Source organism: Pseudophryne corroboree, chromosome 10 (assembly GCF_028390025.1).
Source record: "Pseudophryne corroboree isolate aPseCor3 chromosome 10, aPseCor3.hap2, whole genome shotgun sequence".
Lineage (NCBI taxonomy): Eukaryota > Metazoa > Chordata > Amphibia > Anura > Myobatrachidae > Pseudophryne > Pseudophryne corroboree.
The window spans coordinates 115,070,777-115,095,260 of record NC_086453.1 but is presented as its reverse complement, the minus strand read 5'-3'; the positions used below and the strand labels follow the sequence as shown (position 1 = coordinate 115,095,260).

Below are 24,484 nucleotides of genomic sequence, written 5' to 3'. Positions count from 1 at the left end.
ATAACCCACCCAAATCTAACTCTCTCTGCAAATGTTATATCTGCCCCCCCCCCCCTGCAGTGCACATGGTTTTGCCCAACTGCTAAAAAATTTCCTGCTGTGATCAACTTGGAATTACCCCCCTTGTCTGATGAGTTGTTACTTTCTTCCCTACCACATGTGCTGTCCTGTGTCTGGTGCAGTTGGTATACTTTTGTGACAGTGCAGTTTCACCTTTTTGTCTCACTGCATCATGTCCCTTGTAAATTTGTTTTGTTTATAATTTTTTTGATTTTTATTTCCAACAGGTTTTCTGGACTGTTCTGCCAGTGCTACCGTTGTGGGTTTTTGTGTTTTTTTTTAAGGTAAGTATTTTATTTTCTCTGACGTCCTAGTGGATGCTGGGAACTCCGTAAGGACCATGGGGAATAGCGGCTCCGCAGGAGACTGGGCACATCTAAAGAAAGCTTTAGGATCACCTGGTGTGCACTGGCTCCTCCCCCTATGACCCTCCTCCAAGCCTCAGTTAGATTTCTGTGCCCGACGAGAAGGGTGCACACTAGGGGCTCTCCTGAGCTCTTTGTGAAAGTTTTAGTTTAGGTTTATTATTTTCAGTGAGACCTGCTGGCAACAGGCTCACTGCATCGAGGGACTAAGGGGAGAAGAAGCGAACTCACCTGCGTGCAGAGTGGATTGGGCTTCTTAGGCTACTGGACATTAGCTCCAGAGGGACGATCACAGGTTCAGCCTGGATGGGTCACCGGAGCCGCGCCGCCGTCCCCCTTACAGAGCCAGAAGAGCGAAGAGGTCCGGAAAAATCGGCGGCAGAAGACGATCCTGTCTTCAGATAAGGTAGCGCACAGCACCGCAGCTTTGCGCCATTGCTCTCAGCATACTTCACACTCCGGTCACTGAGGGTGCAGGGCGCTGGGGGGGGCAGCGCCCTGAGACGCAATAAATCGATAAAAAAACCTTATATGGCTAAAATAAATGCATCACATATAACTCCTGGGCTATATGGATGCATTTAACCCCTGCCAAAACATACAGAAAAAGGATGATAAGGACGCCGAGAAAGGGGCGGAGCCTATCTCCTCAGCACACTGGCGCCATTTTCCCTCACAGCTCAGTTGGAGGGAAGCTCCCTGGCTCTCCCCTGCAGTCACTACACTACAGAAAGGGGTTAAAAAAGAGAGGGGGGCACAAATTAGGCGCAGTATTTAACAATACAGCAGCTATAAAGGGAAAAACACTTATATAAGGTTATCCCTGTATATATATAGCGCTCTGGTGTGTGCTGGCAAACTCTCCCTCTGTCTCCCCAAAGGGCTAGTGGGGTCCTGTCCTCTATCAGAGCATTCCCTGTGTGTGTGCTGTGTGTCGGTACGTTGGTGTCGACATGTATGAGGAGAAAAATGATGAGGAGACGGAGTAGAGTGTCTGAAATAGTGTTGTCACCCCCTAGGGGGTCGACACCTGAGTGGATGTACTGTTGAAATTGCGTGACAGTGTCAGCTTTGTATAAAAGACAGTGGTTGACATGAGACAGCCGGCTACTCAGCTTGTGCATGTCCAGACGTCTCATACAGGGGCCCTAAAGCGCCCGTTACCTCAGATACAGACGCCGACAGGGGTACTGACTCCTGTGTCGACGGTGAAGAGACAACCGTGATTTCCAATAGGGCCACACATTGCATGATTGAGGCAATGGAAAAAGTTTACACTTTTCTGATATGAATACCACCAAAAAAAGGGTATTATGTTTGGTGAGGAAAAACTTCCTGTAGTTTTCCTGAATCTGAGAAATAAAATGAGTTGTGTGATGATGCGTGGGTTTCCCCCCGATAACAATTGATATTTTCTAAAAAGTTATTGGCAGTATACCTTTTCCCGCCAGAGGTTAGGGTGCGTTGGGAAACACCCCCTAGGGTGGATAAAGCGCTCACACGCTTGTAAAAACAAGGGCTCTACCCTCTCCTGAGATGGCCGCCCTTAAGGATCCTGCTGATAGAAAGCAGGAGCGTATCCTAAAATGTATTTACACACATACTGGTGTTATACTGCGACCAGCAATCGCCTCAGCCTGGATGTGCAGTGCTGGGTTGGCGTGGTCGGATTCCCTGACTGGAAATATGATATCCTAGATAAGGACAGTATATTATTGCCTATAGAGCAATTAAAAGATGCATTTCTATATATGCAGGATGCACAGCGGAATATTTGCCGACTGGCATCAAGTATAAGTGCGTTGTCCAATTATTCCAGTAAAGTGGTCAGGTGATGCGGATTCCAAACGGCATTTGGAAGTATTGCCTTAAAAGAGGGGATGTACCCCAGGTCGCCTCTCAAAATAAGACGCCGTATTATCAGGCGCAGTCCTGGTTGGCAGGCGGACAAAAGGGTTCCTCTTTTCTGCTCGTGACAGAGGGAGAGGAAAATGGCTGCAGAGATCAGCCAGTTCCAAGGAACAGAAACCCTTTTCCGCCGCTGCCAAGCCCTCAGTATGACGCTAGGGCTTTACAAGTTCAGGCACGGTGGGGTCCCGTTCTCAATGAATTTCAGTGCGCAGTGGGCTCACTCGCAAGTAGACCCCTGGATCCTTCAGATAATATTTCAGGGGTACAAATTGGAATTCGAGACGTATTCCCCTCGCCGTTTCCAAAAGTCTGTTTTACCGACGTCTCCCGCTGACAGGGAGGCAGTTTTGGAAGCCATTCACAAGCTGTATTCCCAGCAGGTGATAATCAAGGTACCCCTCCTGCAACAGGGAACGGGGTATTATTCCACACTATTGTGGTACCGAAGCCAGACGGCTCGGTGAGACCGATTTTAAAATCTAAAATCTAAAATCTTTGAACACTTGCATACAGAGGTTCAAATTCAAAATTGAGTCACTCAGAGCAGTGATTGCAAACCTGGAAGAAGGGGACTACATGATGTCTCGGGACATCAAGGATGCTTACCTTCATGTCAAAATTTACCCTTCTCACCAAGGGTATTTCAGGTTATGGTACAGAACTGTATCAGTTCGGACGCTGCCGTAGGGATGGTCCACGGCACCCCGGGTCTTTACTGAAGTAATGACCGAAATGATGATATTCCTTCGAAGGAAGGGAATTTTAGTTATCCTTTACTTGGACGATTCCCTGATAAGGGTAAGATCCAGGGAACAGTTGGAGATCGGTGTAGCACTATATCAGGTAGTGTTGCGGCAGCACGATTGGATTTTCAATATTCCAAAATCACAGCTGGTTCCGACGACTTGTCTTCTGTTCCTAGGGATGATTCTGGACATAGTCCAGAAAGAAGGTGCTTCTCCCGGAGGAGAAAGCCAGGGAGTTATCCGAGCTAGTCAGGAACCTCCTAAAACCGAACCAAGTCTCAGTGCATCAATGCACAAGGGTTCTGGGTAAAAATGGTGGCTTCCTACGAAGCAATCCCATTCGGCAGATTCCACGCACAGTGGAACCTTCTGGACAAATGGTCCGGGTCGCATCTTTTTCAGATGCTTCAGCGGATAACCCTGTCACCAGGGACAAGGGTATCCCTCCTGTGGTGGTTGCAGAGTGCTCATCTTCTAGAGGGCCGCAGATTCGGCATTCGGGACTGGGTCCTGGTGGCCACGGATGCCAGCCTGCGAGGCTGGGGAGCAGTCACACAGGGAAGGAATTTCCAGGGCTTATGGTCAAGCCTGGAGACATCTCTTCATATAAACATTCTGGAACTAAGGGCCATTTACAATGCCCTAAGTCAAGCGAAACCCCTGCTTCAGGGTCAGGCGGTATTGATCCAATCGGACAACATCACGTCAGTCGCCCACGTAAACAGACAGGGCGGCACGAGAAGCAGGAGGGCAATGGCAGAAGCTGCAAGGATTTTCGCTGGGCGGAAAATCATGTGATAGCACTGTCAGCAGTGTTCATTCCGGGAGTGGACAACTGGGAAGCAGACTTCCTCAGCAGACACGACCTTCACCCGGGAGAGTGGGGACTTCACCCAGAAGTCTTCCACCTGATTGTAAACCGTTGGAAAAACAAAAGGTGGACATAATGGCGTCCCGTCTAAACAAAAAACTAGACAGATATTGCGCCAGGTCAAGGGACCCTCAGGCAATAGCGGTGGACGCTCTGGTAACACCGTGGGTGTACCAGTCAGTGTATGTGTTCCCTCCTCTGCCCCTCATACCAAAAGTACTGAGAATCATAAGAAGGAGAGGAGTAAGAACTATACTCGTGGTTCCGGATTGGCCAAGAAGGACTTGGTATCCGGAACTTCAAGAGATGCTCACGGACGAACCGTGGCCTTTACCTCTAAGAAAGGACCTGCTCCAGCAAGGGCCTTGTCTGTTCCAAGACTTACCGCGGCTGCGTTTGACGGCATGGCGGTTGAACGCCGGATCCTGAAGATCCCTACCCTGGTCAAGGCCAGGAAAGACGTAACCGCAAAACATTATCACCGCATTTGGCGAAAATATGTTGCGTGGGGTGAGGCCAAGAAGGCCCCTACAGAGGAATTTCAACTGGGTCGTTTCCTCCATTTCCTGCAAACAGGACTGTCTATGGGCCTAAAATTAGGGTCCATTAAGGTTCAAATTTCGGCCCTGTCGATTTTCTTCCAAAAAGAACTGGCTTCAGTGCCTGAAGTTCAGACATTTGTAAAAGGGGTACTGCATATACAGTCTCCTTTTGTGCCTCCAGTGGCACCTTGGGGATCTCAATGTTGTGTTGAGTTTCCTAAAGTCACATTGGTTTGAACCACTCACCACTGTGGACTTAAAATATCTCACATGGAAGTGACGAGTTAGCCCTGGTTTCAGCCAGGCGGGTGTCAGAATTGGCGGCTTTATCATATAAAAGCCCTTACTTAATATTTCATTCTGAAAGGGCAGAATTGAGGACTCGTCCTCAAATTTTCTACCTAAGGTGGTTTCTGCATTTCACATGAACCAACCTATTGTGGTACCTGCGGCTACTAAGGACTTGGAGGATTCCAAGTTGCTTGACGTGGTCAGGACCCTGAAAATACATGTTTCCAGGACGGCTGGAGTCAGAAAATCTGACTCGCTGTTTATCCTGTATGCACCCAAAAAACTGTGTGCTCCTGCTTCTAAGCAGACGATTGCTCGTTGGATTTGTAGTACAATTCAGCTTGCACATTCTGTGGCAGGCCTGCCACAGCCAAAAATCTTAAAATGCCCACTCCACAAGGAAGGTGGGCTCATCTTGGGCAGCTGCCCGAGGGGTCTCGGCTTTACAACTTTGCCGAGCAGTTACTTGGTCAGGAGCAAATACGTTTGTAAAATTCTACAAAGTTGATATCTTCGCTGAGGAGGACCTGGAGTTCTCTCATTCGGTGCTGCAGAGTCATCCGCACTCTCCCGCCCGTTTGGGAGCTTTGGTATAATCCCCATGGTCCTTACGGAGTTCCCAGCATCCACTAGGACGTCAGAGAAAATAAGAATTTACTTACCGATAATTCTATTTCTCGTAGTCCGTAGTGGATGCTGGGCGCCCATCCCAAGTGCGGATTGTCTGCAATACTGGTACATAATTATTGTTACCAAAAAATTCGGGTTATTGTTGTAGTGAGCCATCTTTTCTAGAGGCTCCTCTATTATCATGCTGTTAACTGGGTTCAGATCACAAGTTGTACAGTGTGATTGGTGTGGCTGGTATGAGTCTTACCCGGGATTCAAAATCCTTCCTTATTGTGTACGCTCGTCCGGGCACAGTATCCTAACTGAGGCTTGGAGGAGGGTCATAGGGGGAGGAGCCAGTGCACACCAGGTGATCCTAAAGCTTTCTTTAGATGTGCCCAGTCTCCTGCGGAGCCGCTATTCCCCATGGTCCTTACGGAGTTCCCAGCATCCACTACGGACTACGAGAAATAGAATTATCGGTAAGTAAATTCTTATTTATTTATTTATTTTTTAAATTCAGTTTCCTAAATGTAGTTTTGTTTTGATTCTAAACAGGATGTCATCTGCACATAGTGAGCCAGAGGCTCAAACTGATCCGGAGGAAAGTGTCAGTGATGCTGCTTCAAGCAGTGATGAGTGGGTTGCACCACCACCAGGCCATAAAAGAGACCAGAAAAGTAAAAAAACCAAAGATCAGTCTTCTGGCGATGAAGATTCGGAGGATAATGTGCCTGTTGTGAGGGCGCCCAGATTCTCAAAAGAAGAAAATGACGTACTTGTCACACACGTTCTAGAAAATTACGATCGGCTAATGGGCATGCTGGCGTCTTCAACCACACATAAGCGAAAGTCTAAAATATGGTCAGTAATTGCCAAAAAAGTGAGCACAGAGGGGGTCCGAATCAGAACCATTGAGAACTGTAAGAAACGCTGGAGAGATTGCAAAAAAATTACAAAAGATAAGATGGCTCGGCTTGCAAGACACACCCAGGGGACTGGTGGCGGATCCTCCCTTGATATTAATTTCAACCAATGGGAAGAAAAGATCCGCAATCACTTCAACCCGGTTTTGGTAGAAGGTGTTGAAGGAGGTGTGGACTCAGCTGAAGCTGTCTTGGCCACTACTTTGGGTATTTATATTTTTTTCACGGATTTTTAAAACATGTATTTTGAATTATTTTTCCCATTTTTTTTTTTTTTCATTACAGCTTCAAGAGCTTCAGTTGAGCAGCCAGGCCAGAGTAGTATACTCCAAAGGGCACCCACTGCTACTGCAAGTGCTAAGCGCACTAGTGCTACCTCCCAACATATTTGGAAGAAGAAACGAGTCGAACTCCATGGCAAAAGTCAAGCAAAAGGTGTTTTTTTTTGTTTGTTTTTTTGGCATTATTTTTTTTTGTGAACATCATCATGTTTTTTTAATAAATTGTGTACATTTGCAGATGTTGGAGTGGCTAGTGCAATTCGTCAGCCTGTTGCAGTGAACCCTGTGCGTCGGCTTCCTGCAGGTAAAGTTTTAAAGTACTATTTTCTGTTCTGATTGTGGTGGATGTTGGTGTTTTTTTCTCTACCAGGTTTTTATTATCTTTTACTTTTTATGTCACTTCGTAATTTTTGCAGTTTGAATGATTAAAGCAGCAGTTGTTAACTTGCGGCTCTCAAGTTGCATGCAGCTCTTTCTGTCTAGTAAGTTCCAGCTGCCCTAGTGTGCAGCGCCCAAAGAGGGGCTGTGATACAATCATGAGTCTTAGCTGGTGGCCTGCAAACTTCTATTGGCTCATGGGACATTGCCTAATTAGTGAGAAATTATGCTGCAAGAGAATGGAGACTGAGGGGCATTAGAAGCGTACGCTGCGCACTCCACCCTTCGCAAGTAGCAGACTGAGCAGAGCATGGGACGTGTATTTGATAACTGGGGGAGATGTGTATCTGGAAATGTGGGGGCATATATGTATTTTGAAATTTGGAGGCACCCAGTTTTTTTAAATTTAAAATGTTTATGGAACAGTACAGGGGCTTAATTTGTATGTGGCACGTAAAAGGAGTTAGGACAAGAGGTCATACACCTAGAAACGTCTAACTGACAGGTGTGTCAGATACATATATGCCCCCACAGTGCCAGATACATATGTCCCCACAGTGCCAGCTATGCCCCACAGTGCCAGATACACATGACTCCACAGTGCCAGATACACATGTCTCTACAGTGCTTACCAGCTCCCCCGATATGCTCCCCTCCCCGCTCTGCGCGCTGCTGCTTCTGCTTCTTCTCTCTGGCGGCAGCATATATCTTGAATTATGTGCCAGTCCGTGAGCCAATCCAAGTTCACGATCCGGCAGCCAATCAGAAGCCTTAGTTGCCAGTCCGCGAGCTGTGATTGGCTCACGGGCCGCTGCCGTATAGAAGCGAGACACCGCTGCCGTCGAGGCGTGCGTGTGTCTGGAGCTGGGGGCAGCGGTGGCCAGGAGCCGGCCGAGCCGCATGCGGCGGATGAAAGAGCCGCCATGTGGATCGAGAGCCGTGGGTTGGCCACCGCTGCACTAGTGTTTATTTTGTCATTAATGTGAGAGATTGTAAAATTTGATCATGTCCATTTTGTGTAAGCACCCCCAGCCAGTGAATCTTCACCTACTGGGCCACCTGCCTCTATCCTGACTAAAGCTCAGCGCAAAACTTCTTCAAACCCAGGTAAGTTTTAATGATAAACCAACTCAAAAACACAATATTTTATCTTTTATTAACGTTTGTTTAACTTTACCCTAATTAGATGTTATGGTTCAAATGGAAACATCACTGGACACATCCTCCGTAATGGTGCAGCGACAAGAAATTGTGCATTTGCCATATCAGGGGACAATGCAGACAGATAATGTGGCCATTAGCCAACCACCTCCGACACATATTCCAGATATGGGGCCAATGTCTGAAGGTATTTTATGTGATGTAAAAAATTTTTTTAATTTTTATATTAGGATGGCTTTTTATAATTTGACCATTTCATAGGTTTTTTACACTGGATGGAGCCACACACTGGACTAAACTTTATTTGCATAAAGCAGGTCTGGACAAGCTTAGGCTTAACTGATGTGGCGAAACTACATATCCCAGCATGTTATTCCACAGTTTTAGCAAAATCAAATTTTAAAAGCTGTTGTAAGGCATGCTGTTATGTGTAGTTTGACAAGAGCTGCTAATGTGGTGTAGGCTAGGCCTGACCCAGACTGTACTCACTTTTTAATGAAAACAAAAGGGGAATCAGGAACAAAGGGGAGTCATGTGTACTCTTCAAATATGTACAATGCAAATATACCAGATGAGTTTTCAGGCTACTTACTTAAGGCCTTTGACCTAACCACCAATTTTTGAATAATGGTGAGAAATCCATTTTACACAACTACTAGGTAATGCCTTGTCTTTCTAGCAAGAACTTTTGTTTGTGGTAGGTTGCGCAATGAACTACCCAAAGGGGTCTATTCAAAATCACAATAATAAATGACATTTGTATTTGCCCTGCCCTGGTTCTTAATGCAGGGGTATTTAGTTAATATCTGTATACTGACAATTTTATCTCAGCCAAGTGTTTGATATTTTTTTCGAATTACTTTTATGATGTACAGTATATGTTAAATATTTGGCAAATCTTTGGAATTACATTCTATTTTCCTCGCTTTTCTACTCTCATCATACTTTTCACTTCCTAAACTTTGGAATTTGACCTTAGTTTGTTTGTTTCACCCCTACATTATTTTCCAATGTTTAAATCAGGCAGTGGAATAGTTGATGAGCCACAACAGACATCAACCACCAGCTCCATACATTCTGAAGGTAATGTCTCAACTTGATACTAATGTGGGCTATATATTTGTTTTGCTAGGTATTCTTGCAAAATATTTTTACCTGTATGCGGCATTCCGTAATTTGATGATTCCTTCAATAGATCCATGTACAAGCAGAGATGCCCACCACTCCGTTTGATAATATTGCTGAAGTGGCCCGCGAAATGGACTCTACCATGAAAGTCACCATCGCAAAATGGAGGGAAGTATGATATTTCTCGCCCAATGTGTGGATCGTCTTGCCGATAATGTGGAGGAAAGTTCAAAAGAGCGACGTGCAAAAGAAAACCTCACTGAAATCCAGCACACCCAAATTATAGATAGTCTGACCAACATAAACGGGACTCTCTGCCAAATTAACACCTTGCTCACTCAGTCCTCATCCACCTCTATCTCGATGGCAACAAGTCTGGCGGTCATTGCAGATGAGCTACGGCGATCACATGTAACTATAAGTGACTTTCCAAGCCCTTTCCTGTCCAACACACCCCAGGAGACATATGTTCCACGGCCCACTCCCTCATCTATCAGAGTGTCTCATGCTCAACAAGAAGGCACTGCATCCTCTTTGCGGAGAAGGCTAATGGACGAGCAGGAAGGCCACCAGCACACTCAAGGTAATTTCTCTGACGTCCTAGTGGATGCTGGGACTCCGTAAGGACCATGGGGAATAGCGGCTCCGCAGGAGACAGGGCACAAGAATAAAAGCTTTAGGATCAGGTGGTGTGCACTGGCTCCTCCCCCTATGACCCTCCTCCAAGCCCCAGTTAGATTTTTGTGCCCGAACGAGAAGGGTGCAGGCTAGGTGGCTCTCCTGAGCTGCTTAGAATAAAAGTGTATTTTAGGTTTTTTATTTTCAGTGAGTCCTGCTGGCAACAGGCTCACTGCATCGTGGGACTAAGGGGAGAAGAAACGGACTCACCTGCGTGCAGAGTGGATTGGGTTTCTTAGGCTACTGGACATTAGCTCCAGAGGGACGATCACAGGTTCAGCCTGGATGGGTCCCGGAGCCGCGCCGCCGGCCCCCTTACAGAGCCAGAAGAGCGAAGAGGTCCGGTGAAATCGGCGGCAGAAGACGATCCTGTCTTCAGACTAAGGTAGCGCACAGCACCGCAGCTGTGCGCCATTGCTCTCAGCACACTTCACACTCCGGTCACTGAGGGTGCAGGGCGCTGGGGGGGAGCGCCCTGAGACGCAATATAACAGATGATACCTTAGGTTGGCAAAAGAATACATCACATATAGCTCTTGGGCTATATGGATGTATTTTAACCCCTGCCATTTTTACAGAAAAGAGCGGGAGATAAGGACGTCGTGAAGGGGCGGAGCCTATCTCCTCAGCACACAAGCGCCATTTTCCCTCACAGCTCCGCTGGAAGGACGGCTCCCTGACTCTCCCCTGCAGACTTGCTACAGAATCAGGGTAAAAAAGAGAAGGGGGGGCACTATTGGCAGCTAAAAATTATATAAACAGCAGCTATAAGGGAATAACACTTATATAAGGTTATTCCTGTATATATATATATATAGCGCTTGGTGTGTGCTGGCAGACTCTCCCTCTGTCTCTCCAAAGGGCTTGTGGGGTCCTGTCCTCTATCAGAGCATTCCCGGTGTGTGTGCTGTGTGTCGGTACGTGTGTGTCGACATGTATGAGGAGGAAAATGATGTGGAGGCGGAGCAATTGCCTGGGTTAGTGATGTCACCCCCTAGGGAGTCGACACCTGACTGGATGATCGTATTTAAAGAATTAAGTGATAATGTCAGCACTTTGCAAAGAACGGTTGATGACATGAGACAGCCGGCAAATCAATTAGTGCCTGTCCAGGCGTCTCAGACACCGTCAGGGGCCCTAAAACGTCCGTTACCTCAGTGGGTCGACACAGACCCAGACACAGATACTGAGTCTAGTGTCGACGGTGAGGAGACAAACGTAATGTCCAGTAGGGCCACACGTTACATGATCACGGCAATGAAGGAGGCATTGAACATTTCTGACACTACAAGTACCACAAAGAAGGGTATTATGTGGGGTGTGAAAAAACTACCAATAGTTTTCCCTGAGTCAGATGAGTTAAATGAGGTGTGTGAAAAAGCGTGGGTTTCCCCCGACAAAAAACTGCTAATTTCTAAAAAATTATTGGCACTATATCCTTTCCCATCAGAGGTTAGGACGCGTTGGGAAACACCCCCTAGGGTAGATAAGGCGCTCACACGTTTATCTAAACAAGTAGCGTTACCGTCTCCTGATACGGCCACCCTCAAAGAACCAGCAGATAGAAGGCTGGAAAATATTCTTAAAAGTATATACACACATACTGGTGTTATACTGCGACCAGCAATCGCTTCAGCCTGGATGTGCAGTGCTGGAGTCGCGTGGTCGGATTCCCTGACTGAAAATATTGATACCCTGGATAGGGACAATATACTGTTAACTATAGAGCATTTGAAGGATGCATTACTATATATGCGTGATGCACAGAGGGATATTTGCACCCTGGCATCAAGAGTAAGTGCTATGTCCATTTCTGCCAGAAGAGCGTTATGGACGCGACAGTGGTCAGGCGATGCGGATTCCAAACGACATATGGAAGTATTGCCGTATAAAGGGGAGGAGTTATTTGGGGCTGGTCTATCGGACCTGGTGGCCACGGCAACGGCTGGAAAATCCACCTTTTTACCCCAGGTCACTTCACATCAGCAGAAAAAGACACCGTCTTTTCAAACTCAGTCCTTTTGTTCCCATAAGTACAAGCGAGCTAAAGGCCATTCCTTCCTGCCCCGGGGCAGAGGAAGGGGAAAAAGACTGCACCATGCAGCCGCTTCCCAGGAGCAGAAGCCCTCCCCTGCTTCTGCCAAGTCTTCAGCATGACGCTGGGGCTTTACAAGCAGACTCAGACATGGTGGGGGCCCGTCTCAAGAATTTCAACGCGCAGTGGGCTCACTCGCAAGTGGACCCCTGGATTCTACAGGTAGTATCGCAGGGGTACAAACTGGAATTCGAGGCGTTTCCCCCTCGCCGGTTCCTGAAGTCTGCTCTACCAAAGTCTCCCTCCGACAGGGAGGCAGTTTTGGAAGCCATTCACAAGCTGTATTCCCAGCAGGTGATAATCAAGGTACCCCTCCTACAACAGGGAAAGGGGTATTATTCCACGCTGTTTGTGGTACCGAAGCCGGACGGCTCGGTGAGACCAATTTTAAATCTGAAATCCTTGAACACTTACATAAAGAGGTTCAAATTCAAGATGGAATCACTCAGAGCGGTGATAGCAAACCTGGAAGAAGGGGACTATATGGTGTCTCTGGACATCAAGGATGCTTATCTCCACGTCCCAATCTACCCGTCTCACCAAGGGTACCTCAGGTTTGTAGTACAAGACTGTCATTATCAGTTTCAGACGCTGCCGTTTGGGTTGTCCACGGCACCTCGGGTCTTTACCAAGGTAATGGCCGAAATGATGATTCTTCTTCGAAGAAAAGGCATCTTAATTATCCCTTACTTGGACGATCTCCTGATAAGGGCAAGGTCCAGGGAACAGTTAGAAGTCGGAGTAGCACTATCTCAGGTAGTGTTACGTCAGCACGGGTGGATCCTAAATATTCCAAAATCGCAGCTGATTCCAACGACACGTCTACTGTTCCTAGGAATGATTCTGGACACAGTCCAGAAAAAGGTGTTTCTCCCGGAGGAGAAGGCCAGGGAGTTATCCGAGCTAGTCAGGAACCTCCTAAAACCAGGCCAGGTGTCAGTGCATCATTGCACGAGGGTCCTGGGAAAAATGGTGGCTTCTTACGAAGCGATTCCATTCGGAAGATTCCATGCAAGAACTTTTCAGTGGGATCTACTGGACAAATGGTCCGGATCGCATCTTCAGATGCATCAGCGGATAACCCTGTCGCCAAGGACAAGGGTGTCTCTTCTGTGGTGGCTGCAGAGTGCTCATCTACTAGAGGGCCGCAGATTTGGCATTCAGGATTGGATCCTGGTGACCACGGATGCAAGCCTGAGAGGCTGGGGAGCAGTCACACAGGGAAGAAATTTCCAGGGCTTGTGGTCAAGCATGGAAGCATCTCTTCATATAAACATTCTGGAACTAAGGGCCATTTACAATGCCCTAAGTCAAGCGAAACCCCTGCTTCAGGGTCAGGCGGTATTGATCCAATCGGACAACATCACGTCAGTCGCCCACGTAAACAGACAGGGCGGCACGAGAAGCAGGAGGGCAATGGCAGAAGCTGCAAGGATTCTTCGCTGGGCGGAAAATCATGTGATAGCACTGTCAGCAGTGTTCATTCCGGGAGTGGACAACTGGGAAGCAGACTTCCTCAGCAGACACGACCTCCACCCGGGAGAGTGGGGACTTCACCCAGAAGTCTTCCACCTGATAGTAAACCGTTGGGAAGAACCAAAGGTGGACATGATGGCGTCCCGTCTAAACAAAAAACTAGACAGATATTGCGCCAGGTCAAGGGACCCTCAGGCAATAGCGGTGGACGCCCTGGTAACGCCGTGGGTGTACCAGTCAGTGTATGTGTTCCCTCCTCTGCCTCTCATACCAAAGGTACTGAGAATCATAAGAAGGAGAGGAGTAAGAACTATACTCGTGGTTACGGATTGGCCAAGAATGACTTGGTACCAGGAACTTCAAGAGATGCTCACGGACGAACCGTGGCCTCTACCTCTGAGAAAGGACCTGCTCCAGCAGGGGCCTTGTCTGTTCCAAGACTTACCGCGGCTGCGTTTGACGGCTCCTGAGGGAAAAAGGCATTCCAGATGAAGTCATCCCTACCCTGGTCAAGGCCAGGAAGGACGTAACCGCAAAACATTATCACCGCATTTGGCGAAAATATGTTGCGTGGTGTGAGGCCAAGAAGGCCCCTACAGAGGAATTTCAACTGGGTCGTTTCCTCCATTTCCTGCAAACAGGACTATCTATGGGCCTAAAATTAGGGTCCATTAAGGTTCAAATTTCGGCCCTGTCGATTTTCTTCCAGAAAGAACTGGCTTCAATGCCTGAAGTTCAGACATTTGTAAAAGGGGTACTGCATATACAGCCTCCTTTTGTGCCTCCAGTGGCACCTTGGGATCTCAATGTTGTGTTGAGTTTTCTAAAGTCACATTGGTTTGAACCACTCACCACTGTGGACTTCAAATATCTCACATGGAAGGTGACGATGCTGTTAGCCCTGGCTTCAGCCAGGCGTGTGTCAGAATTGGCGGCTTTATCATATAAAAGTCCTTACTTAATTTTTCATTCTGACAGGGCAGAATTGAGGACTCGTCCTCAATTTCTACCTAAGGTGGTTTCTGCATTTCACATGAACCAACCTATTGTGGTACCTGCGGCTACTAGGGACTTGGAGGACTCCAAGTTGCTTGACGTTGTCAGGGCCCTGAAAATATATGTTTCCAGGACGGCTGGAGTCAGAAAATCTGACTCGCTGTTTATCCTGTATGCACCCAACAAGCTGGGTGCTCCTGCTTCTAAGCAGACGATTGCTCGTTGGATTTGTAGTACAATTCAGCTTGCACATTCTGTGGCAGGCCTGCCACAGCCAAAATCGGTAAAAGCCCATTCCACAAGGAAAGTCGGCTCATCTTGGGCGGCTGCCCGAGGGGTCTCGGCTTTACAACTTTGCCGAGCAGCTACTTGGTCAGGGGCAAACACGTTTGCGAAATTCTACAAATTTGATACCCTGGCTGAGGAGGACCTGGAGTTCTCTCATTCGGTGCTGCAGAGTCATCCGCACTCTCCCGCCCGTTTGGGAGCTTTGGTATAATCCCCATGGTCCTTACGGAGTCCCAGCATCCACTAGGACGTCAGAGAAAATAAGATTTTACTTACCGATAAATCTATTTCTCGTAGTCCGTAGTGGATGCTGGGCGCCCATCCCAAGTGCGGATTGTCTGCAATACTTGTATATAGTTATTGTTACAAAAATTCGGGTTATTTTTCTTGTGAGCCATCTTTTCAGAGGCTCCTTTTCGTTTTATCATACTGTTAACTGGGTTCAGATCACAGGTTGTACGGTGTGATTGGTGTGGCTGGTATGAGTCTTACCCGGGATTCAATATCCTTCCTTATTATGTACGCTCGTCCGGGCACAGTATCCTAACTGAGGCTTGGAGGAGGGTCATAGGGGGAGGAGCCAGTGCACACCACCTGATCCTAAAGCTTTTATTCTTGTGCCCTGTCTCCTGCGGAGCCGCTATTCCCCATGGTCCTTACGGAGTCCCAGCATCCACTACGGACTACGAGAGATAGATTTATCGGTAAGTAAAATCTTATTTTCTGGGGGTTAATAACTAGGCACTGATTGAATAGACACATGACAATGGACTACCTTATTTTGGAACAGTAATCCTAAACTTGTTTTTTTATTGTTTTTTTGGATAAAACATGCCACTGTTCATTTTGTTAAATGACCTAGTACCGCTTTCAAATTTCCAAAGACTGAAACCAACCTGGGAATAACAAATGGGTCTTTCCTGTGTGGGATTCGGCATTGGTGATTTGTGTGCTGTTTTGGTTGCTTTCCCAAACGCCATGCTGGGTTGGTTGCCATAGCGGCTGACGTCCTGAGCTGGCAGCAGAGGCGTCACTGGGAGATGAGTTCATCTCCTGCGCCTCCTCTCCCTATGCTGAGAATGGGTGCCGGGTTCCATCGACCTATTCACACTGCCACTGCCCCGAGATTCAACCCTGGAATAATCGTCACCAGGGCAGGCAACCCGGTAATTCAGACTAGTCTTTAACACCGCACACTGACCCATCACAACCCGGAAATATGTCTGGTTGATATTGGGTTATTACTGCAATGTGAAAGGGGTATATGTCCTGTAATTTTTGGTAAATGGATTGCGGAAAATGCCATGGTAAATCCAGAATCAGGTTATACACCTTCGTGTAAGGGGCTTTTATTATTAATTATCAAAATCTAAGACCCTGGTTCAATTTTCATAATTACACTTTTAGATTTTTTAACAATCAATCTTGGAACAGGTGTAGTAAAACTTTGGACATTACAGACCTTTCCATAAATGAAGTCCAAAAGAGGCTTAGCGTGTTTTCTTGTGTTTGAATGGCTACAATTTGTGATAAAATTAATTTGAGTCACCAGCCTGCATTAGCAAAGCCACTGTAATCTGAATGGATACACTATAATTCCTTGCCCTTCAAATGCATGCATTCCTAAGGGTGTGGAAAGAATACATAGGGGTAAATTCTAAAAGTTTGACCCATTTCGACATATATTTGTCAGAATGGATCAGACAACCCCTATTCAATTCCATTTAAAACTTCACTTTTTTAAGTCGAATTTAGATGGGACCAAGAGGGGGAGCGGGTGGGGCAAGCCGCAGGGGGGACAGCCGGCGGCAGGCAGAAGAGATCAGCACTATGGAGTAGCGCTGCAGAAGGATGGCACTCAGCTGGCCAAACTCACGACAGCTTCCACACGGCTCCAACAGCGTGCTGGAGCTGGGTGGAAGCTGCCGTGAGGTGGGGCGGCTGAGTGACATCCTACTGCAGCGCGTTCGCCCTTTATGCCCACCGGCTTTCCCACTGTCTCCCTGCAGCTCCCCCTCCTTCAAGTCCTCTGGGTCCATCTCATTCCAACATCACTTTGAAGTCTGATTGAGATGGTCGAAAAGGGGACCAATACCTGTCTGATTTGGCTCCGTTTTCAACATCAACACATGTGGATTGCCAGCTATTCCGCCGATCCAAGTGCTTTTCGAGAAAATCAAGGGACTATTTGTAAAATGCTATTGCCTTACTTAATACAGTATACAACATTCATTTGGTCTAGATGATGTAGGCTGAAAAGTATTAATAATTTTAGGTCTGAATTTTGGCCAAAATCATTTAACAAGGAATAAATTCTCTAGTGCACACCAAAATGAATGTGAAAAGTTGACGCTCATTCTCTATTTCTTTACAGAACATATGTGAGGACCTCAACCTGCAAGCAAAAGAGAATGGATCAAGTTTCCAAGTTACCACTGTTATTTATGTGTTTTTTTGTAAGAATTTGGACAGATAACAAAGGTTTGCACCCATTTTTATTTGGGTCACAGATTTGCATACGTTTACAACTGGAAACCAATTAAGTTGCAGAGTGTTATATTTAAAGGTGCACTATCAATATCCGCAAGAATGTGTTTGTAAAACTTTATTAAGTTAATTAATTTTTTAAAACCAAAAATGCAAGCAGTTTGCTTTAAAAAAAAAATTAAATAAAAAAAAAAACATATCTTGTTTAATAGAACTTATGTTAAATGGGTGACTCTCATATTAAAAATTTTAGTTCTACACAAATGTGTCATGTAACTGGTTTTCCACAGCACGGTAGTCTTCTGATAAATTGTGATTTACTTGGATGTGTTTTGGAAAAATGCTCCCAGTTAATCCACCGAGCCTGCAGAATTTAAAAAAAAAGGATAATGGTTTATATATATATATATATATATATATATATATGAAAGTAGAGGAAGAAACAACAGAGCGCCTATAGTGTAGTATCCTTTAGTGAAATTTTTGTCACACGCAAGAATAATATTGCGTACCGGATTACGGCTTGACACAGTGCCTGTCGATCCCCTGGTCTTTTGAGTCCAATCTTCTGTCGGAGTCTATATAGAGTCAGGAGACAAGGAATCGCTATATGGCGTAGTAATTACTCAGTAAGTGGGGTCAGGTTTAGTATGTCACATAAGCTTACATGCGTACCAGATAAAGCAATGATTCGTGCATATCAGTATTGGTGTATATTATCTTGGTCCTTCTCAGAGGGATGTTGTCATAGGATAGCTGCAGCCACCAGGAAAGAGACACAAGTAACAGCCAAATCCAAAAAAAAAAAAAACTTGGACTTGGCCATATAGCGATTCCTTGTCTCCTGACTCTATATAGACTCCGACAGAAGATTGGACTCAAAAGACCAGGGGATCGACAGGCACTGTGTCAAGCCGTAATCCGGTACGCAATATTATTCTTGCGTGTGACAAAAATTTCACTAAAGGATACTACACTATAGGCGCTCTGTTGTTTCTTCCTCTACTTTCAGATTTCCGTTTGGGCCACGAATACCTAGTGGCACATTTTGAAGAACTGAGCAGCCACCCGTTAAAACGGGGAGAGTGTGGACTTTTGACTAATCAAACCTTGAACTAGTTGAACAAAACTTACTTACTGGACTGGTCATTTGACCTATTTATTCTGGACTGCAGATTGCACTTTTTACAGTGAGATATTACGTATAAATTTGACGAGCGCACTGATCCACTCATTTGTAAATATATATATATATATATATATACATACATACATACATACATACACACACACACACACACACACACACACACACACACACACACACACACACGCTTGCAGAAAGGGAGGAGTGCCGGTCCATCCAACAACATCTGTACCCTGGTGCCCTCTGGAATACTTGTTATAGGCTCCTCTATCAAACAGCAGAAGCATTTAAAGGGATTTGCAATCAAGCAAGTTTTGCTTGATTACAAATCCCTTTGAGTGCCACTGCTGTTTGATAGAGAATACACATACACACACACACAATCACACAATCAATAAATAAATATATCTATATATCAAGAGGGTTACAAGTAGCAGCCTACAATTAAACACTTGTAATGTTGGAGAAATTGTAGGAAAACATTTCTATCTCTTCCACCCCATCTTACAATAGTATGACCAATCTGAGGGCAGTACTAGCTTCAGAAAAAGGCTCAAAGTTATGGGAAAACCCTTGAATCAAAAGTACAGTTTATAAGGGAAACCAAACCCTGTTTGAATACACACCAGTTCTGCCTTCAGTATTAAGGAAATAAAAAGGTGAAGTAGATGGTAAAACATAAACACACCAATGTGGTTGATGGACAGCACAACACTGATTGGGAAGGTTATGGGGTGTCGGCCAGAAGGGCAAATTAACACAAAAATTGTGGATTCCCTCCAGAGTCATTCACCAGCTAGAGCGCAGGTGCACAGGATAGTATCTCACCTGTGTGACAGATTCCGCTGACCCATAGCCCCTCTGCTTGCTAGACATCATCCATCCAAGGGTACCATTGGGGCGGTCTTGACAGGCGAAGCTACTCTCTGCTGGAACATTTGTTGGAGATGGTGTCCTGGAAAAAAAAGAGCCTCCAACAAGGTAAAAACACACACACACACACTTCCACACATGCTTTAGGAGCCAAAACCACAGATTACCTTAATCTCCTTCCTGATATACACAGAGCAGGAAACAAATGCAACAGCTGCCACAGCTTCAGGAAGGCCTAAGGCACATCACTGGCTGCTGAAAAATAAGACGCAAAGGGGTTAGGCTATGGAAATAGTCTTCACTTTCCGGTCAGGAATATCCAGTGGCTGCAAGGCAGCCGTGGAAACCCCTTCTAAGGGAAAAAGCAGGCAAAAAACTGGGTTCCCTCCTTCCAGCTAGAGCGCAGGTGCACAGAGGATAGTATCTCACCTGTGTGACGGATTCCGCTGACCCATAGCCCCTCTGCTTGGCCTTCAAAATCAATATAGGGAATCGCCAAGCAGTGAGGTGAAAGTTTAAAAAATAGAATTGTACAATCCAACCCTATGCAAAGACTTGGACAAAAGTATACACTACAATAGAAATACATACCAAATAACGCAGCCTAAAGATTATCCAAAACAGATAGAGCCGCTATATTAAAGGCCAAACTGAACAAGGCTGTAAACAGAAAATAGCTAATTTCAATACAAGAAACGTGTGGTAAAACATGTCAATTTACCTAAAAAACAAAAACAAAACTTACCCTTGAAAGTAACTGATGAAATGATGACAACTAGAAAAATACACAAGCAGCAAAAGGTTTTCAGATTCCGTGCGCACTAGACTGAGGTGCAGCTACACAATACACACGTGTGTGAATCCACCCCACACACAAGAAACAGATACAGAATACAAAATAGTGTATTAACAGTAGCGCTCTCCAGCCACCAAGTTTGAATTTCAACACCAGGAGTGAAAAAAACAAGAAAACTGATTCACCCTGAGGGAATGGAGGGATCCTTCACCCTCCCTTTGCTTAGGTCTGTGTAAACGGCAGCAAACACTTCTCTCTCTCGATCACAGACCAACTAAGGAAATTCTCCAAAGCCTCAGAGAAAATCCGTAACGGATGACAGTAAGTTCACTTCTTAACAAGCATCCTAAAACACTTTAAAGAGAGAGATACATAGTGTAGCAGTCCTTTAAGATAAAAAGTTGTTTTATTCCACAGACCGCACTTACAAGACAATGATTAAAAAGAGGCACATAAAATCAACTCCTATGGACATATCACCAAGATGACATCTTTCCTCCTCGGGAAACTCCTGCAACACCAGCTGGACACGGTGTATGGGGAAGCCTGGTTCCGGATCCACAACTTCCACCAGAACCAAGAGGATCCTTCAGAGTAAATGGAGAAACGTCCACGGGTTGTAACAACAAGCGAAGCTCAACGCGTATCGGACATACCGTCCTTCATCAGGAGCATACATTCACTTGTTTAGAAACCATACTTATACCCTATACACAGCTGGAGACGATTACCGCTAACCGGCAATTTCCAGTATCTTCATTTCCGTTTTGGTCACCTGACCGGAAACGGAAACTACGTTTGCGGTTCACATGCGTTCCACGCGGCAGTTTACATCGCGACTGCGTTCCACTCCACATCCTTATGCTGTCCACGGACCTCCGGACTCTAAAAAGTCTTTTTGTTGCAGTCCTTTTACAATCAGTCCAAATGGTCCAACAAGTACCACAAACCCCGTTAAGAGCAAGGTCATAAAAGGAAAGAGAAAAAAATTCATTTACCAGAACAATAAAAATTAACCATAAAACTAGTTAAAATAATAAAAATAATATACAGTATCATACTGGAGAAAGAGGAGCAAGAAAAGGGCAAGGAACTATTCCAAAAAACATTTCAGTTCGAATTCACCGTTTAAACCCCTGGGCACCAGGGTGCCCAAACGGTAAATCCATTGCATCTCCGCCCTCGCTAGTCTCCTCTCTAAATCTCTTGTTCTCCATTTTGGTATAACAGTCTGAATGCCACAAAAAGATTTTAGGAAACATTCCTTCGACTCATGGACTTTTTTGAAATGAGCTGAGACAGTGTGGGTTTATAACCCTTTTCTTATGTTGTAGATGTGTTCGGCCCACCTCACCTTTACACACCTCCCTGTCCTTCCAACATAAAACAAACCACATGTACACTCTAGGATGTAGACCACATTCTTAGTGTGACATGTGATAAATTCCCTGATGGGGAAAGATTTCCCATTTACCATGAATTCTGTGATCTTTCTTAGTGGTGATTTCACAGTCTTGCACATAAGGCAATCACCACAACGGTGAAAACCCTTTGTCCTTATGCTCTGTCTTAGGTCGGTTTCTAGACTACTCCTTACTAGCTGATTCTTCAAAGAGGGGGCTCTATGTCCTAGTATGGACCCTCCCATCGGAAATATAAATGCACAGATCCAGATATAGACGACGTGTTGTTTGTCTGGCGAGGGGATGACGATTCTCTAAATGCTTTTTGCGAAGATTTGAACTTGAATGATATGTCTATTCAGCTGGTTTTTTTTGTTCTGGTAAATGAATTTTTTTCTCTTTCCTTTTATGACCTTGCTCTTAACGGGGTTTGTGGTACTTGTTGGACCATTGGACTGATTGTAAAAGGACTGCAACAAAAAGACTTTTTAGAGTCCGGAGGTCCGTGGACAGCATAAGGATGTGGAGTGGAACGCAGTCGCGATGTAAATTGCCGCGTGGAACGCATGTGAACCGCAAACGTAGTTTCCGTTTCCGGTCAGGTGACTAAAACGGAAATGAAGATACTGGAAATTGCCGGTTAGCGGTAATCGTCTCCAGCTGTGTATAGGGTATAAGTATGGTTTCTAAACAAGTGAATGTATGCTCCTGATGAAGGACGGTATGTCCGATACGCGTTGAGCTTCGCTTGTTGTTACAACCCGTGGACGTTTCTTCATTTACTCTGAAGGATCCTCTTGGTTCTGGTGGAAGTTGTGGATCCGGAACCAGGCTTCCCCATACACCGTGTCCAGCTGGTGTTGCAGGAGTTTCCCGAGGAGGAAAGATGTCATCTTGGTGATATGTCCATAGGAGTTGATTTTATGTGCCTCTTTTTAATCATTGTCTTGTAAGTGCGGTCTGTGGAATAAAACAACTTTTTATCTTAAAGGACTGCTACACTATGTATCTCTCTCTTTAAAGTGTTTTAGGATGCTTGTTAAGAAGTGAACTTACTGTCATCCGTTAAGGATTTTCTCTGAGGCTTTGGAGAATTTCCTTAGTTGGTCTGTGATCGAGAGAGAGAAGTGTTTGCTGCCGTTTACACAGACCTAAGCAAAGGGAGGGTGAAGGATCCCTCCATTCCCTCAGGGTGAATCAGTTTTCTTATTTTTTTTACTCCTGGTGTTGAAATTCAAACTTGGTGGCTGGAGAGCGCTACTGTTAATACACTATTTTGTATTCGACAACTAGAAAAATGCCAGAACAAAATTGCCAACAGGCCGGAAATTCGGGAATAAATAACTGGCAGTAGAACACAACTTGATGCCAAACATTGAACTCCTAGAAAATGCAAGAGAATCCTTGTTGAAATTTAAAAAAAATACAAATTTAACACCACAAAAAAAAAAAAAACCAAGGCAGAGATTACACTTACAAGAACTAAAGAATCCCGCAATTACATCCTGCCTGGTATCACTCCCCATATCAATCACATTAGGTACTACTGAACTGAGGTTCAGATCCAAAGGAACCAATGGATCAATCACCATCTCCAGTTTGTTTGCAATACAGATGTTGTGCAGAATGCTGCATGCAACTACTATACTGCAAACTTTGGATGGAGAATAGAGAAGAAGACCCTTGCCACGATCTAGGCACCTAAATCGGCTTTTAAGAACGCCAAAAGTTTGTTCTATAACGACTCTGGTCTTTTTGTGGGCCTTTTGATACCGCCTTTCAGCAGTACCATGTGGATCTGACAGAGGAGTGAGCAGCCACGACCGATTCCCGTATCCAGCATCACCTTTAATAAAAAAAGAAAAAAAAAAGAGAGGAGTAGATTTTTAAAAAAATAGTACAAAGTACATGTATACAAACCACATATAATAAAATGCCAACACTTACCTAACAGCCAGACGTTTGGAAAAGCACCTTCCTCAAACAGACGGCAGATTGCAGACTGCTGCAAGATAAAGGAATCGTGAGTGGACCCAGGAAAGCGTGCATTCACATTCATTATCCTTAGGTTTGCATCACAAACCATCTGGACATTAAGCGAATGGAAGAATTTACGGTTTCGGAAATATTCTTCCATTTGCTTTGGCGCAGTCATTGCAATGTGGGTGCAGTCTATTGCACCAAGCACATTGGGCATTTGCGCAAGCTCATAAAAATCCCCCTTCACAGCACGCCACTCAGCATCACACTGGGGAAATGTAATAAATTTCCCAGTGTGTTTTAATATAGCTTTGAGAAATTGGTTCAGGCAACGGGAAAACGTTGCCTGAGACATACCAGCCACTTCGGCTAAAGTGGGTTGATATGTGCCAGATGCCAAAAAATGCAATGCACCAAGAAGTTTGCACATCCCAGGCACTGCTTTGTTTGTTGGCATTTTGGGCTCCAAATCCTCATGTAAGAGCTCATATAGCTCATAAATTGCTGAGGGGGAAAGGCGGTAAAGCTTTACCACACTATCCTCTCGTATACCATCTAGCAAACGTCTTTCGCGATACAAACGAGGCCTAGGTATATGGGCCAGCTGCAGATTAGTGTGTGCTGTCATGGTATCAGCACTGTGCTCCTCCAGCCATTGCATTCTGGATTCACTGGCACAGGCTGCAAGCATGAACACCCACACAGAATCTGGGAAATAGTCCATTCGGATGTGTGAACAAAACTCAAAACACAACTAAAAACTATACAAAACCACAGTCCAAGATCTGCGATTGAAAAGTTCCTCTTCAAAATTCTCAGCACTACAGGTACAGCAATCCTCCCTCTTCAGCTGAAAAGCTTCTTCTGCAGCTGGAGATGTAAATTGACACTACTAAAAAGGGAGGTAGAAACCACTTTAAAACCAATGCAGGGGAAAAAAAATTATGGTTTCACAGTTTGCCACTGTTTAAGGCATTAGACAATTAAAAGCATTTG

The 24,484-nt window shown here is 45.3% G+C and overlaps 1 protein-coding gene across 1 annotated transcript; it reads right to left on the bottom strand.

Annotated features, from left to right (window-relative positions):
- Window positions 1-22,397: 22,397 nt before the first annotated feature.
- LOC134965229 (putative nuclease HARBI1) lies at window positions 22,398-24,212 on the bottom strand. The gene is made up of 3 exons (XM_063941732.1): window positions 23,456-24,212; window positions 22,986-23,354; window positions 22,398-22,468 (listed from the first exon to the last, which is right to left on the bottom strand). The coding sequence occupies exons 1-3, from the start codon at window positions 24,210-24,212 to the stop codon at window positions 22,398-22,400; spliced, it is 1,197 nt and encodes a 398-aa protein (XP_063797802.1).
- Between the last annotated feature and the right edge of the window lie 272 nt (window positions 24,213-24,484).

Bases quoted from the DNA above. Each gene is read 5' to 3' on its own strand.
- LOC134965229 (XM_063941732.1), bottom strand. From the start codon at position 24,212: ATGGACTATTTCCCAGATTCTGTGTGGGTGTTCATGCTTGCAGCCTGT. The intron at 23,355-23,455 runs GTAAGTGTTGGC...TTTTTATTAAAG, and splicing joins TCCAAACGTCTGGCTGTTAG to GTGATGCTGGATACGGGAAT. The intron at 22,469-22,985 runs GTAAGTGTAATC...TTTATTCCACAG, and splicing joins TGCGGGATTCTTTAGTTCTT to ACCGCACTTACAAGACAATG.